The sequence below is a fragment of the Callithrix jacchus genome, chromosome 1 (genome assembly GCF_049354715.1).
Source record: "Callithrix jacchus isolate 240 chromosome 1, calJac240_pri, whole genome shotgun sequence".
In the NCBI taxonomy this organism is placed as follows: Eukaryota; Metazoa; Chordata; class Mammalia; order Primates; family Cebidae; genus Callithrix; species Callithrix jacchus.
In genome coordinates, this window is record NC_133502.1 from 210,169,265 (window position 1) to 210,184,490 (window position 15,226).

At 54.9% G+C, this 15,226-nt stretch overlaps 1 protein-coding gene across 3 annotated transcripts in view; it reads left to right on the forward strand.

Annotated features, from left to right (window-relative positions):
• The window catches only part of SYNGR1 (synaptogyrin 1), a 30,188-nt gene extending 15,815 nt beyond the window's left edge, over positions 1-14,373 (forward strand). Inside the window, exons 2-4 of one of the 3 annotated variants that reach the window (XM_002763494.6) lie at positions 2,165-2,402; positions 4,213-4,358; positions 10,523-14,373. In XM_002763494.6, the coding sequence (XP_002763540.3) occupies positions 2,165-2,402; positions 4,213-4,358; positions 10,523-10,744 (606 nt within the window). In that variant the 3' untranslated portion in view covers positions 10,745-14,373. Of the gene's footprint in view, positions 1-2,164; positions 2,403-4,212; positions 4,359-5,734; positions 6,499-10,522 lie in introns of those variants that run through there. The other 2 variants (XM_054241641.2, XM_035272196.3) reach the window with 2 other exon arrangements.
• Positions 14,374-15,226: the final 853 nt, after the last annotated feature.

A 15,226-nucleotide genomic window follows, 5' to 3' on the forward strand; every position in this document is an offset into this window, starting at 1 on the left:
TGCCACTTTAATGTTGTGTAATTCAGTGTACATTTTTTTCTTTTTTATAATTTACAATTTATTTATTATAGACATGGGGTTTTGCTATATTGTCCAGGCTAGTCTCACACTCCCAGTCTCAAGCGATCCTCTCACCTCAGTCCCCCAAGTAGCTGGGACCACAGGTGCATGCCACCATACCCAGCTAATTTTTGTAGAGATGCGGTTTTACAACGTTGCCCGGGCTGGTGGTTCCTTTTTATGGCTGAGCAGTTATCCGGTATACGGATATACCATGCTTTGTGTCTATTCATCTTCTGTGCACATTTACGTGAGAATCCCTTTTACCCACAGCGTCCTAACTCAGTGGTCTCTAAACCTTTTTTTTTTTTTTTTGAGATGATGTCTTGTTCTGTCACCCAGGCTGGAGTGCAAGGGCACAATCAAGGCTCACTGCAACCTCCACTTCCCAGGTTCAAGTGATTCTCCTATCTCAGCCTTCCAGATAGCTGGCATTACAGGCATGCACCATCACGCCTGGCCCATTTTTTGTATGTTTGGTAGAGACAGGGTTTCACCTTGTTGGCCAGGCTGGTCTCGAACTCCTGTCCTAAAGTGATCCACTCACCTTAGTCTCCCAAAGTGCTGGGATTACAGGTGTGATACACCACGTCTGACCTGCCTTTTTTCTCTTTTTGAGACAAGAGTCTTATTCTATACCCCACACTGGAGTGCACTGGCACTATCTCTGCTCACTGCAACCTCCGCCTCCCGGATTCAAGCGAGTCTCCTGCCTCAACCTCCCGAGTAGCTAGGACTATAGGTGCGCACCACCACGCCCAGTTAATTTTTGCGTTTTTAGTAGAGACAGTTTCCACCATGTTGACCAGGATGGTCTTGATCTCTTGACCTCATGATCTGCCCACTTCGGCCTCCCAAAGTGCTGGGATTACAGGTGTAAGCCACTGCACCCAGCCTGGGTGGATCCATTCTTAAGCTCACAGACATGATATTGGCAGGATTCAATCCCTTGTGGATGTTGGACTGAGGGGCTCAGTTCCTTGTGGGCAGTTGGCTGAAGACGTCCCTCAGTTCAGGTCTTTCCAAAGGGTAGCTGAAAACACAACAGCTTTCAGCAGAGCAAGCAGGGAGTTGGGGAGGGGAGGACGAGCAAGAAGGAAGTAGAAATCCTTTGTCACTTACTCTCAGAAGTGGTGTCCCATCACTTCTTGCCATATCGTAGGGGGCTCATGGCAGTCAGATCACGTGTGTAACACGCTTGGGAACATTCAGGGTGCCCTGTATCTGGTAGGATTGTGTCCATTGTTATTTCATATACACACACACTTATACACATTCTCACACACACATAGATAGATTTTTTTTTTTTTTGAGACAGAGCCTCTCTCTGTCACCCAGGCTGGTGTGCAGTGGCATGATCTTGACTCACTACAACCTCCGCCTCCTGGGCTCAATCCTTCCCCTCATCTTCCCTAGCAGCTGGGACTATAGGCGCACGCCACTATACCTGGCTAATTTTTGTGTTTTTAGTAGAGGCGGGTTTTGCCATGTTGCCCAGGCTGGTCTCAAATTCCAGAGCTCAAGTACTCCTCCTGCCTCGGCCTCCCAAAGTGCTAGGATTAGGAGTACAGTGAGCCACCGCACCTGGTCCACTGTTATTTCATTCATCACTCCATCCATTTGACGGGCCTGGGTATGGGTCTGAGACCCTAGGACAGCCCACGGCTCTGCAAAGGGAAGGGGAACACAAGGTGGGGCCAGGCACATTCCAGCATCTGGAGGAGTCAGCCTGGGGGTGGGGCTGGGCGAGTTCAAAGCCCAGGAAGGCCCACCATGGCTCCTTGTTCTTCGGGGGTCAGTCTAGTCCCAGGACATCTTGGTGTCAGGGCCTGGGAGGACATTTGGACCTGGCTGAGGGGTAGTAGAAGGGGGCACATCTGTGGTCAGAGGGTCCTCAGTGCCCGTGGCTAAGAAAGGAAGTGATTGACCCTCACCTGCGCTGTGTGACCCAAGCAAGTTGCCCTCCCTCTCTGGGCACCCCCCTCTGAAATGCCTTGTGGCTCATGGAGGGGCAGGCAGCAGGAGAGGGTGGCAGCCTCCCCATCCCCTGGGTGGTGTCAGGCAAGGGTCTGCCCAGGTCTAAGGCGTGGCCCCCACCCCACAGCTGTTCTCTATAGTGGTGTTTGGCTCCATCGTGAACGAGGGCTACCTCAACAGCGCCTCTGAGGAGGAGGAGTTCTGCATCTACAACCGGAACCCCAACGCCTGCAACTACGGTGTGACCGTGGGTGTGCTCGCCTTCCTCACCTGCCTGCTGTACCTGGCCCTGGACGTGTACTTCCCGCAGATCAGCAGTGTCAAGGACCGCAAGAAAGCCGTCCTGTCCGACATCGGAGTCTCGGGTGAGCCCCGCCCAGCGGGTGCCCCCCTATGGAGTCTGCAGAGGGCTGTCCCGGCCATGGGAGAGGGCCGCCAACCTTCTTCCCATCTTCCAGATGAGGAAATGAGGGTGCAGGCGGGTGAAGAGACAGACTCAGGGTCACATGGCTGGCAACAGGGAGGATGGGACCAGGACAGGGCCTAGGATCCCAAAATAACCCGTGCTGCCCACGGGCAGGGGAGCACGGATGGGATTCTAGTTCCTTCTAGTCTAAGGGACCATAAATGGCGCTGGGCATGTGCCAGCTCTCATGCATTGGCCCGTGCTTCAGTGGTCTCCTCTGTGCCACCTCCCTGGGGCAGCTTCATGAGGACTAAGCAAGGTGGTGACTGGGAGCCCAGTTGGCAACAGGGGCCCTGGAGCCTTACCCTACCCTGCCCTCCCAGCCAGACCTGGGCAGGACCAGGGCCTGGACCTATGGAGTCAACCTGACCTGCTGCCCTTTGCCCTTCAGAAGCAGCCTTTGGCAGAGGGACGCTGACCTCTGCCCCTTGAGTTCCAGGAATCTAATTGGTGGATGATCTCAGCCAGGGGTCAGAACCCTAGGCTTCAGCCTTGCTGTTCTGAGGCTTGGGTCCCTGGACTGGGACCACCCCCTCGTTCTAAGCCTGGAGCTTTCAGGATAAGCCAGGCTGAAGGCAGCCCATGAGGCCTAGTTCTAGAAGGAACTAGAACTAAATGAGTGGTTCTCAAACTTCCACAGAGCCTCAGGGTTCCCTGGCAGTGCCTCTGGAAGGTGGGTTGGCCCCAGGTGGGTGCCCCACCCGCTTGGCAGATGCACACCTTGCCCTGAGCAGGTCTGGGTTTCTCTGGGGAGACCTGGGCACCCACAGGCGATTGTGTGGCTGTGAGGCTCCCGTTCTGACCACCCCAGGCTCAGCTGTCAGTGGGTGCCTTGATAAACCTGGGGCTCTGTGGGGCCGCAACATGTTAGAAGTCGAAGCCCAGCTGGGCATGGTGGCTCACACCTGTAATCCCAGAACTTTGGAAGGCTGAGGTGAGAGGATCACAAAGTCAGGAGTTCGAGACCAGCCTGACCAACATGATGAAAACCTGTCTCTACTAAAAATACAAAAATTAGCCAGGCGTGGTGGTGTGTGCCTATAATCCCAGCTACTCAGGAGGCTGAGGCAGGACCATCGTTTCAACCCTGGAGGTGGAGGTTGCAGGGAGCCGAGATTGCCGCCACTGCACTCCAGCCTGGGTGACAGAGCTAGACTCCGTCTCAAAAAAAAAGAAGTCGAAGCCCAGACCCACCCAGCCAAGCTGCCATCTTTGCCCCAGCCTCGTCCTCCTTCTCACTCCATTTGTCTGAAAGCCTCTAGCAGGGTGGGGTCTGGGGGTTGGGGTCTTCCTGCCTGCAGAGCTGCAGGCATCAGGGGTGGACCAGGGGGCCCACGTCAGGGGTGTGGCTGGAGATGGGGATTTGGCAAAGACTGGAGAAATGCGGCCTGAGTTGATTCCCTTCTCTCTGTCTCTCCCTCCGTCCTCCCCTCTCGCTGCCCGTGGCTCTTCTCTATCTGGCCCTGGCCCTGCCCTATCTGTGGTCCCTTCCTCCCTGCATCTGACTGGCTTCCCTCTTCTCACCTGCACCTTCTTTTGGCTCCCCTCTCTCTTCTCCTACCCCCTTGGCCTCTCCCTTTGGGGGTCGGGGAGCATGGGAGATGCACTCTTGAATGTCCCTGTTTCTCTGCTTTCTCATTTGCTCCCCACTCACCCTCTCCCCCATGTGTGGCACTGCCCATTCTGCCTGGCCCTGGGGACCCCTCCAGCCTTCTGGGCCTTCCTCTGGTTTGTGGGCTTCTGCTTCCTGGCCAACCAGTGGCAGGTCTCCAAGCCCAAGGACAACCCGCTGAACGAAGGGACGGACGCAGCCCGGGCCGCCATCGCCTTCTCCTTTTTCTCCATCTTCACCTGGGTGAGTACAGCTACCACCTACCAAGCCCACACTCGCCCCCTTTCCCGACTGAACTCCCGGACTAGTGGCCTTGCGCTAGCCCGGGGCCTGCTTTGCCTCTGGAAGCCCACACCACCCTCGCTCCCTCTTCTGCCTGCCTGTCTCTGCGGCACTCACAGCCATGCTCCCTCAGCAAGGAGGCTGTGGCCCTTGGGGGCAGCACAGTCACTAGAGATGGCAGACCCTCACTCTGGGTGGATGGTGTTTATCATCCCCTTTCACAGATGAGAAAGCAGAGGCCTGGACAGGAAGGTGAGGCTTGCAGGGTTTGAGGCTGGGAGGGAGCCCTGCCTAGGAGTCAGGAGACCTAGTTCCCATTGGAGCTGCCTCTAATTTTCCTAGCCTCTGTCTTCCCATCTGTAAAATGAAGGGATAGGATCTGGGGGAGACAGGTGTCGACGCCAGGTTCGAGTGGGCCAGGCAGGGCCAGAGAGCCATGAGCGAGCCGGGTGGTACATGCGTGCCTGTCCTCCGTGCGGAGATTCAAGGAGTTTGGCTGCCAAGCAGGAATGGGGACCAAGAGAAGGCAGAAGTCTGAATTTTTACATGAAATCGGATCTTGATATGTTGGAAGTTTATTCAAGTTTAAGCAATATGTTGTGTGTGTCAAACAAAGCATGTCTCTGAGCCCAGCTGGCCAGAGACCCCTTTTTTGCAGGCCCTGGGCTGTCAGGCTAGAGCACCAGCAGTGCAACAGCTCGGCTGGGCCCTCTTTCCCACTGGTCTGGGTCATCTGTGTTTCTTCTCTCCTAATCACCCTTCTGCAGAGATCTAGGGTCACATCAGCTCCATAGCCCCATCCCAAGAGCTCCCTGGTGACCCACAGCTGCCTCCCCTCCGGGCCAGCCAGCAGCAGTTCTGGGTCCAGCCTCCTGCACCGAGACCCTTGAGGCTACGTACAGGCGGGCAGCCCTCCCTGTTTCCCCCATCCTCCGGGGCCTGCCCTGGAATGAGTTCTTTCTGTTTTTGAGGGCCCCTGAATATTCATTTTTTGGGAGGTACACCCATCTCCCCAACAATATTGGAAGTGAGCGTTCGGAGGGGGAGACCCATGGTTCAGGCCCTAGTGGGCCAACCACGGCTGCTGCAGCCCTCAGTGTCCTCGACTGGGAAGGAAGAACCAGGTGACCCCAGGGATCTCAGTCCAGAGAAGGTGCCCCAGGACTGGGGACCACCCAGCCTACAGGGAGGAGTTCAGGGGCGGGGCTCACAGAGGAGTAGTGGGTGATTTCTAGCCGTGGGTGTGAAGTACCTGACCGACAGGTGCCTGCCCAGCCTCCCTCCTGGCACCTCTCCAGCTCTTCACCACTGGCCTCACCCCAGCTCTCTCCTGGCAGAGCCTGACCGCAGCCCTGGCCGTGCGGAGATTCAAGGACCTAAGCTTCCAGGAGGAGTACAGCACACTGTTCCCCACCTCGGCACAGCCGTAGTTAGAGGCCGGCAGCCCTGTATCACCCCTGGCGGGGAGGTTGCAGGAGCAGCCTAGTGCCAGCCGTGCCCAGGATGCCAGAGCATGCAGGGCAGTGGAAGGCTGGCAGGAGGAACCGAATCAGGTTCTCCACTGACTCATTCATTCCTTCACTGCCTCCTTCATTTATTCTCCATGCGTTCATTCATTCAGTAAACATTTATTGAGCAGCTGTTTTGTGCCTAGTGATGAATCAGGTGGGGTCCTTGGCTCCAGGAGCCCACAGGTCAGGGAGAAGAAGACAAACACTTCAAAATCTCTTCCAAATGGACAGCCATGGGCAGTTACCAGGTTGGAGGTGGCCCCAAACACAGGCTGCCCGGAGGCGTTCATGACCCCCGTTGCTGAGCTGTGGGTGCAGAGCAATAGCCTCTCTCTTCAAGGTGGTGTGAAGAGTGACTGTCCCCCTGGTGAGCGGCCTGGCCTAGGATATCAGAAGACTCCTGGTCTGGCTCTGTTCTCATGTGCTGTGTGACCCTGACAAACCCCTGCTCCTCTCTGAGCCTCAGTCCACTTACCTGGACTGTGAGTAATAATGGACAAACCTCTCAAGGCCATGTGCCAGTGAAACAAAGGCCAGCACAGGGCTGAGCACAAGCACGCTCAATAAATGTAAGCTCTTTTGTTCATTCACCATTCATTCATTCATTCATTCATTCACTCTTCTCTTCTCCAGAGAGTCAGGGGCACCTCCAGAATCTCTTCTTTGAGAGTGATTCTCATGTGATGAATCTTTTTACCTCCAAAGGATTTTGGTCTCTGATTCTACACAGGTTTCCTCCCTGGGGCCCCCAGCTGCCTGGGCAGGAACTCACACATTCCTCCACTCTCTGCAGGAGTTAAGGAGGCTGGTGGAGCACAGACAGTTCCCCAAAGCAATGCCTCAACCCTGCCAGGACCTGAGCACACGGATTGTGAGCTTCCCGACACTGGGGGCATCTCAGTGCAGACACAGACTGCCTGTTGCACGCTGGAGATGCTGCAGAGAGGGCGTCTGCTCTGAGACAGTGGGGCCAGGGGACCTCCAGGTCCCTGGACTCTCAGCACGACTCCCATCCTGCCTCTGTAGCCCAGGACAGCCTCTCCTTTGCTCCTGTCTGTGGCCCCTTAAACTGGTTACCCAAATGAAGCCTTGACTTAGTGACCACAGAGGTAGTATGAGTGCCTGCAGCCCCAGTATATGTTGGAGATCTAACGTACATTGACTAGCCAAGGCTCCGCCAAGTCAGATGATCCTAAAAGGGTCAGTAGGGGTCATCTGCCCCAGCCCTCTGCCTCTGTACAGGAAACCAGCCTGGATAGTAGAGCCAGGGAGCTCGGGGAGAACCGAGTCTACAGACATTGCTGTCAAGGTTCATTCAGTCAGGCCCTATGGGTTGGCCAAGGCTCAAGGGTATTCTCGGGAAGGAAGCTCTTCACCTCCCTGCTTCTACAGGCTCCAGCGTCTGAGCGTCCAACAGCCAGGACCCCATACCAACATAGTGGGAAACCCCAGAGGGCCACACCTCATCCCTTAGCCTGACTTCTTTAGACCTGATATGCCTTTTTTCCCAAGGCACTGGCACTTTGCTTTAAATCCCCACCTCCCAGAAAGGGCTGCCCCTCAGAGCTTTGGTCAGTGAGTGCGGTCAAAAGATAATCCCCTAGCCAGGCATGGTGGCTCACGCCTGTAATCCCAGCACTTTGGGAGACCGAGGTGGGCAGATCACCTGCGGTCAAGAGTTCGAGACCAGCCTGGCCAACTTGGTGAAACCCCCGTCTCTACTAAAAATACAAAAATTAGCTGGGCATGGTGGCAGATGCCTATGATCCCAGCTACTCGGGAGGTTAAGGCAGGAAAATCACTTGAACCCAGGAGGCAGAGGTTGCAACGAGCTGAGATTGTGCCACTGCACCCCAACCTGGGCAACAGAGCGAGATTCCGTCTCAAAAGAAAAAAAAAGGGAATGCCCAGTCACTGGGCTTCTGGAACTTTGTGGAATAAAACACCAGACATATTGACTCCCTACCCCTTCACTAAGTGGCCCTTTTAGGTTGCTCGTTGACTAAGTGCCTTGTCAGGGGCCAAAGGGAAGGAGTTGAGGGCACCCTGACCTGGGAAGGGGTAGGACTCCTCCATGTTTAGGGAAGGGGTAGGACTCCATGTTCAGGGATGGGTTCTAGCAGTAACTCTGCTATGGCGCTTCCTTTTCTAGGCTCAGTCTTCCCAGCCCTAAACAGGGGTCTGGAGAGTATCAGCATGTTCCCAACACAGGCAGATTTCCTGGGCCAGGAAGGTTTCTGGAGAAGGCTTTTGCAATAAACCTCTAAGCTGTTTTTCTAACGACAAGTTTGATTTACTTAAACTTGGACTTAGCTCAGTGTGGTCAGTGTCATTATCCTTAACAACAACATAATTGCTCTTATTGAAAAATAACTTCCTAACCATGCATGTGTGCTGTGGACAAGTCTTTCTCCATCTGAGATCTGTGAAAAAAAAGGGGCTTCAGGCTTCAGGGGTGACTTATGCCTACAATCCCAGCACTTTGGGAGGCCAAGGCAAGTGGATCACGAGGTCAGGAGTTCAGGATCAGCCTGGCCAAGATGGTGAAACCCCGTCTCTACTAAAAATACAAATATTAGCCAGGCGTGGTGGCCGGTGCCTGTAATCCCAGCTACAACTGGGATTACAATACCAGGCGGTGAGGGCAGAGAATTGCTTGAACCCTAGAGGCGGAAGTTGCAGTGAGCCAAGATCACGCCATAGCACTCCAGCCTGGGCAATAGAGCAAAACTCCATCTCATAAAAAAACAAAACCAAACCGGGGAGGCTTCAGCGGTCAGGCAAGGTTGGCCAGTGTTGCTTGCCACAGTTCCCCCTTGGGGATCCAACACACATTGAATAGTCAACGCTCTGCCAAGTCAAATGATCCCGAAACTTGTTTCACTCTGTTTAACTCAGTTTCTCACTTAGAATCAGGTTCAGCAGCAGGTAACAGAAATCCCAAATAACAGTGATTTCAGCCAGGTGCCATGGCTCACACCTGTAATCCCAGCACTTTGGGAGGCCAAGGCGGGCAGATCACCTGAGTTCGGGAGTTCGAGACCAGCCTGACCAACAAGGAGAAACTCCTGTCTCTACTAAAAATACAAAATTAGCCAGGCACAGTGGTGCATGCCTGCAATTCCAGCTACTAGGGAAGCTGAGGCAGGACAATCACTTGAACCCAGGAGGCGGAGGTTGTGGTGAGCCGAGATCAAACCATTGCACTCCAGCCTGGGCAACAAGAGCAAAACTCTGTCTCAAAAACAAACAAACAAAACAGTGATTTCAGCGAAATCCAAGGCTGTGGAGGTGGTCCAGGGCTGGCATGGTGGCTCCTGAGGTCTTCAGTGACCCAAGCATCTTTCTTTTTTTTAAGAGACAGGGTCTCATTCTGTTGCCCAGGCTGGATCATAGTTCACTGCAGCCTCCAACTCGGCCTCAGACAATCCTCCCACCGCAGCCTCCTGAGTAGCTGGGACTACAGGGAAGCACTACTATGCCTGGCTAATTTTTTGTGTGAGGTTTTTTTGTTGTTGTTATTGTTGTTTTAGCGATGGGGTCTTGTTATGTTGTCCAGGCTTGTCTTTCTTTTTTTTTTTTGAGACAGAGTCTCACTTTGTTGCCCAGGCTGGAATGTGGTGATGCAATGTTGGTTCACTGCAACCTCCGCCTCCTGGGTTCAAACAATTCTCCTGCCTCACCTCCTGAGTAGCTGGGATTACAGGCGAGCACCACCATGCCTGGCTAATTTTTTAATTTTTAGTAGAGACAGGGGTTTCATCATGTTGGCCAGGCTTATCTCGAACTCCTGACCTCAAGTGATCTGCCTGCCTTGGCTTCCCAAAGTGCTGGGATTACAGGCATAAGCCACCACACCCAGCCTCTCCTGCTTTCGAGAAGGAGGTCAGATTGTTCTTGTGCCTGCTGTTTTCCAAGTGCCTTTAACTCAGCATGGTCAATATGCCAGAGCGACATATTTTAGCCCAGGCTGGTCTTGATCTCCTGGCCTCAAGCCACCGTGAGCCACCATGCCTGCAATGATGGTTACACCATGATGCACCCAGGCATCCTTCATTCCTACAGTTTGTCTTCTGGTCTCTGTGGTTCCCTTTTAGCAACTCGAGCTCCAGCCATCACATCTGCATTCCAGGCATCAGGTCAGAGGGTGGGACAAAGAACACGAGGGTACTCCATTGGCCGAAATGTAGTTAAATGGCCTTGCCTAGTTGCAAGAGAGACAAAAGAATGGCTCTTAGAAGATCCTAACAGTCCTTTGTCCTGTTGAGACACTGTTTTTAAGGAGGCTGCTGTTGGACTTTGGGCCATTTTAACACAACATAATGACGATCTAGAGCTTTTAGTAGCCCAGATTGACCTCTGGGATTGGAAGACAGGGGCAGGTGGCTTCGGAGATTCTTTCTGGCTGGACGATCTCCAGGGGTGACTGTGAGAGCAGCCTTCCTTCTCCACAGCCAAGCTGAGTCTCAGTCTTGTGTTCAGTACTGTGAGGATCTTCAACCCTCTCCTGCCTATGTCCTGTGAACTAACCACCACTAACCCAGTGTTCTTGTCTGTCTCTCCCCTAACCACCCCCTCCCGCCTGTCCTTGTCCCTGCCGGCCCTCGTGCCCAGGCGGGCCAGGCCGTGCTGGCCTTCCAGCGGTACCAGATTGGCGCCGACTCGGCCCTCTTCTCCCAGGACTACATGGACCCCAGCCAGGACTCCAGCATGCCTTACGCGCCCTACGTGGAGCCCAACACCGGGCCGGATCCTGCCGGTATGGGCGGCACCTACCAGCAGCCGGCCAACGCCTTCGACACCGAGCCTCAGGGCTACCAGTCGCAGGGCTACTGAGCCACAGTGACCGCCTGCCCCTGCCCCTCCCCCATCTGTCCCCTCCCTCCACACCCAGCCCCTGTTCCCTCCCAGGCTGCCCTGCCCAGCACCTCATCAGCCTCTGCCTTGTCCCACTGAGGTCCAGGGTAGCTCAGGGCAGGGGTGGGGCCGTCCAGTGCTGGGGGTGTCTACATGTGTGTGCAAGTATGTCCCAGGGCATGTGACCCACAGAGCCCTAGTGGGTGGGGGCCAGGGGTGTTTGCATTCATACATTGTGTCATCAGCATTCCTTGAGCGCCTACTGTGCATCCAGCCTGTGCCGGGCATGGGTGGTAAAATTGGCAGAGATGGCCTCTGGAAAGGGGAGAGATGAGCGGTGGAGGAAGTCCTGGTGGTCCCAGAGGCTGGAACAGTGGGGAAGACAGCCCCAGATAATGCTGGGAAGTTTGGCTACACTGTGGCTTGGTCATAGGGCGAATGTGAACAACCACAGGACACTGGGGGCTGTCACCCCACTCCAGCAGTCCTGCTAAGAGTGTCAGGACGGTCTCGATTTTATGGTTGAGGAAACTGAGGTCTGGAGAGGTCAAGATCCCTTGCCCAGAGTCACTCAGGCAGCTAGTGATAGAGGTGGGGCCGAGCCCAGGCCGCCCAACTGCAGACCACATGCTTGTCCCTGGCCACCCACCTCCCCCCATCCCCATGCTTGGGGCTTCCCAGCTCAGTGTTACTGTCATTCTGGGAGGCCTTGGGGCCCTCAGCCCCTTGAGACACCCTGATTCTGCTGCAAGCCAAGGGCCTGTTCTACCCAAGCTGTTCCTCCCCTTCGCCGGGGACACCCCCACTTCCAGATCCCTCCACCCACATCCCCCTGGCCCTACCCCTGGCCCTTGGCCTCCTCTGAGAGGGCTCACCCTGGTGCTGCTCTGTGCTCTGAGTGTCCCACTGGCGCTCGTTCCAGGGAGCTCCATCAACCCCCTTCGTGGTCTCAAAGGACTGATCACTGTCCTTTCCTCTAGAAGGGCTCACGAAGCCCTTGCCTAGGGCTGGTGGATGAGGAGGCCCAGATGAGGGTGTGACTGGCCCAAGGTCATGGTGAGTAAGTGGCAAAGCTGGGCCTGATGCCCGGGTTTCTTGGCCTCAGCTACCCAGCAGGTGCCTTGATTCCCTGCCCTTGTGACCTCCCAGGAAACAGAACTGATCTGGGACACTGTGTCACCTCTCCTCTCACCTGGGGTCAATCAGGGTTCAGGGGCTAGAGCAGCCAAAGGCATGAGAGGTGTTTCCTTGGCCTTCCGGAAGACCCTCTGTAGAGCCAGCCTCCCTGTGGGAGGCAGAGCAGCAAGGACAGGGGCTTTGGAATCAGCAAGTCAGCTCCTGGGCTGCAGCCGTGGAGAGGCACTGCCTCCAGGACGACACAGGCAAGAGCCCCTGAGGCATGGGAGGCCCAGAGAAGACCATGGGCTGTAGGGGAGAGGGTGGCAGGTGACCCCAAGGCATGAAGAGGGTCGTGGGGCCTGAGGAGGTCATAATCTCTTCTGAGTGGGGGCAGGTAGATTCTTGAATAAGGTGGGCTCTTCAGTGAGCCGTAAGGGACCGGGAGAGAGGTGTGGGAGAGCACTGGGGGCCCATCCTCCCATCCACCCAGTGTCCACTGGCCTGTCCCCCGGGGAGCAGAGCAGGTGGTGGACAAGCCCAGTGCTGGGCGTCTCTACCACCATCCCCCCATCCCTGCTCCAAGAACCCTCCAAGGCGATCCCTTACCTGCTCACTCATTCAGCAGTTATCCCGCACCTGTCCTGGGGATACCAAGGGTGTGGGTGGTTCCTGTTTCCATATCCCTAAGGTCGGGCTGGAAGTCCTAATCAGAGAAGTAGCATCATTGTCCCCATTTAACAGAGGGGAAACAGGCTCCGCGAACATAAGCAAGCTGGCAGTGGAACACAGATCTAAACTCGGGTCTGTCCAAGACCTCCCAAGGGACAGCAGTGATGGAGAGGACCCCAGGCAGCTGAGTGATAGCTACTTGTTGCTGACGTCATTTTCCAATCCAAGGAAGGGACCCTGTCCACAGTGGCCCAAATGGGACCAGCATGGGGGCAGGTTATCTGCTGGCCTGAAGAGTGAAACCTATACCAGGCCAAAGGCGAAGGTGTGAGTGGGTGCAGGAGTGTTTATGGCAAAGTGAAGTTCTGTGCCCCCTACAAGAGGCTGTGAGATGTTCTGACCCTCACCCACTCTCCACCAAAAGCGTCCCCTGCTGGTGGGTACTTGGAGATCTCAGGGTGCTGCCCATCTGTTTCTCCCTGGGCGCCAGCCAGCTGCTGGCAATCCTTGGCTGGAGGGCAGGGCACCAGGTAAGCTTGACTCCATCCTGGCTGTTTGTTACAGACTCTGCCTGCCACCCTAGGCAGGGAAAGTTGCCAAGACTCCTGCCAGGAATGGGGGGTGCTGAGTCATCTCACAAAGAATCCCTCACTATTCCCAGGTACAGCCCAGAAGCACTCCCCGGCATGATCTATCCCCATCAGGCTGGGCTCTGGCAGAAACCTGCCCAGGAAGGAGATGAGAGAGGGCGAGAGATGGAGGGCGGGATTTGGATGGGACCCAGGGCTCCTGACTCTGCCCTGGAAGGTTCATGGGGAAGCTCTTGCCTTCTGTTGGCAGAGGATAGCCCCTGGAGGACCCCAGGCCCAACTCTGTCTTGTATCCCTTTTTCCTCTAAGCTGCCCTCCCCTGCTTCTCCCTTGCTCCCAAAGCTCTCCTTGGAGAAGGGCCTTCCTGCAGCCGGACCCTGCAGGGTGGCTTCCTCCTCCCCATCAAGCACAAGAGAGGGCCCAGGAAAAAAGCTTTGACATAAGCGTAGAGCTGCAAGGACCCTTAGAGTTGGCAGAGTCTGGGGCAGGCTTGTCCAAGGTCAAGTGGAGAGTGAGAGCTTCAGGAGCCAGGTCTTCTGCTTTCTGAGTTGACTCATCCTGGGTTGTTACAGACTGTCCTGCCTGCACGGCTCCTGATCCAGTCCACCTGAGGGTGTCTCAATGGAGAGGCTAATTCCCAGGGGACAGACATTAGTTCCCCACTCCATCCTTCCCTGGTGATTCTTGATCTTCAAAGCCTCAGGGGTCCCAGGTTTCTCCATGTCACTGAGAGCCCCTGCCTGTTAGCCCTGGGGGACCCCTGACCTTGGCCCGAGACCCCTTTGATTCTCTAAGGAGCAGAAAAGGGGAAACGCCCCTCCCAGGAGTTTATGGGAGGAGAGACTGGGCCGGCTGCCTCCCAGCGATGCCCTTGGCCTGACACTCCCTATACCCTGGTGTGCACAGCCCTTGTTGGTGCCCCGGCCCCCTCCCGCAGCGTTACTGCCTGTGTATAGTATAAATATATATATTTTCTATATATAAGATGTATAATATAAGGCTCCACAAATATATCTGTGTGTGTGCGTGTGTGTGCGGTGAAGGGCGGTCCCCATCCTGGGCCCCCACTCTCGGCCCCCCCCACCACCTGGTTAAGTCTCGAGTGAATCCACTGGCCCCGTGGCACCCTCCTTTATGACATCCATCCATCCGTGGTGAACCAAGTGAAGGTGGTGACTTCTGGTGACATCGTAGTGACATCGTAATAAAGTGAAGACTCAGAACCCCCCAGCGATTGCCAGCGTGTCACGGTGCTTCTTTGTTCTTCATTCTGCATTTGGCTTGGGTGGTCCATCCCGTTTGTCTCCCCAGACAGGCCATTGTTAATTTTTCATTACACAATGAACCTATCAATATATTATCTTTTTAAAAAGTAAAATCGGCTGGGCACAGTGGCTCACATCTGTAATCCCAACACTTTGGGAGGCCGAGGTGAGTGGATCACCTGAGGTTAGGAGTTCAAGACCAGCCTGATTGACATGGTGAAACCCTGTTTCTACTAAAAATACAAAAAAATTACTCGGGCATGGGTGCATGCCTGTAATCCCAGATACTTGGGAGGCTGAGGCAGGAGAGTCGCTTGAACCTGGGAGGCAGAGGTTGCAGTGAGCTGAGTTCGTGCCATTGCACTCCAGCCTGGGCATCAAGGGCAAAATTCGTCTTAAAAAAGAAAAAAAAAAAAGGAAAATCATTACAGTTGAAGCCAGAGTCCCTCACCTGACATGTGCACATGTCCACAGGCACACCCCATCACCATTTCCTATCCGAGTCCCTTCCCCAACCCGCAGGAGAAACAAGATTAGGTGCTTAGCCTCATTCCTTCCAGACCATTTCCATGCTTTTACATACACATGTTTTTACAAGACAGTTTTTAAATGTACTGGCCCTCCCCTGGGCGCCATGGCTCACACCTGGAATCCCAGCACTTTGAGAGGCCAAAGTGGGAGGATTGCTTGAGCCTAGGAGTTTGAGACCAGCCTGGTCAACATAGTGAGACCCGGTGTCTAAACAAAACAAAAATTAAGCCGGGCACAGTGGCTCATGCCTGTAATCCCAGCACTTTGGGGGCCGAGGCAGGCGGATC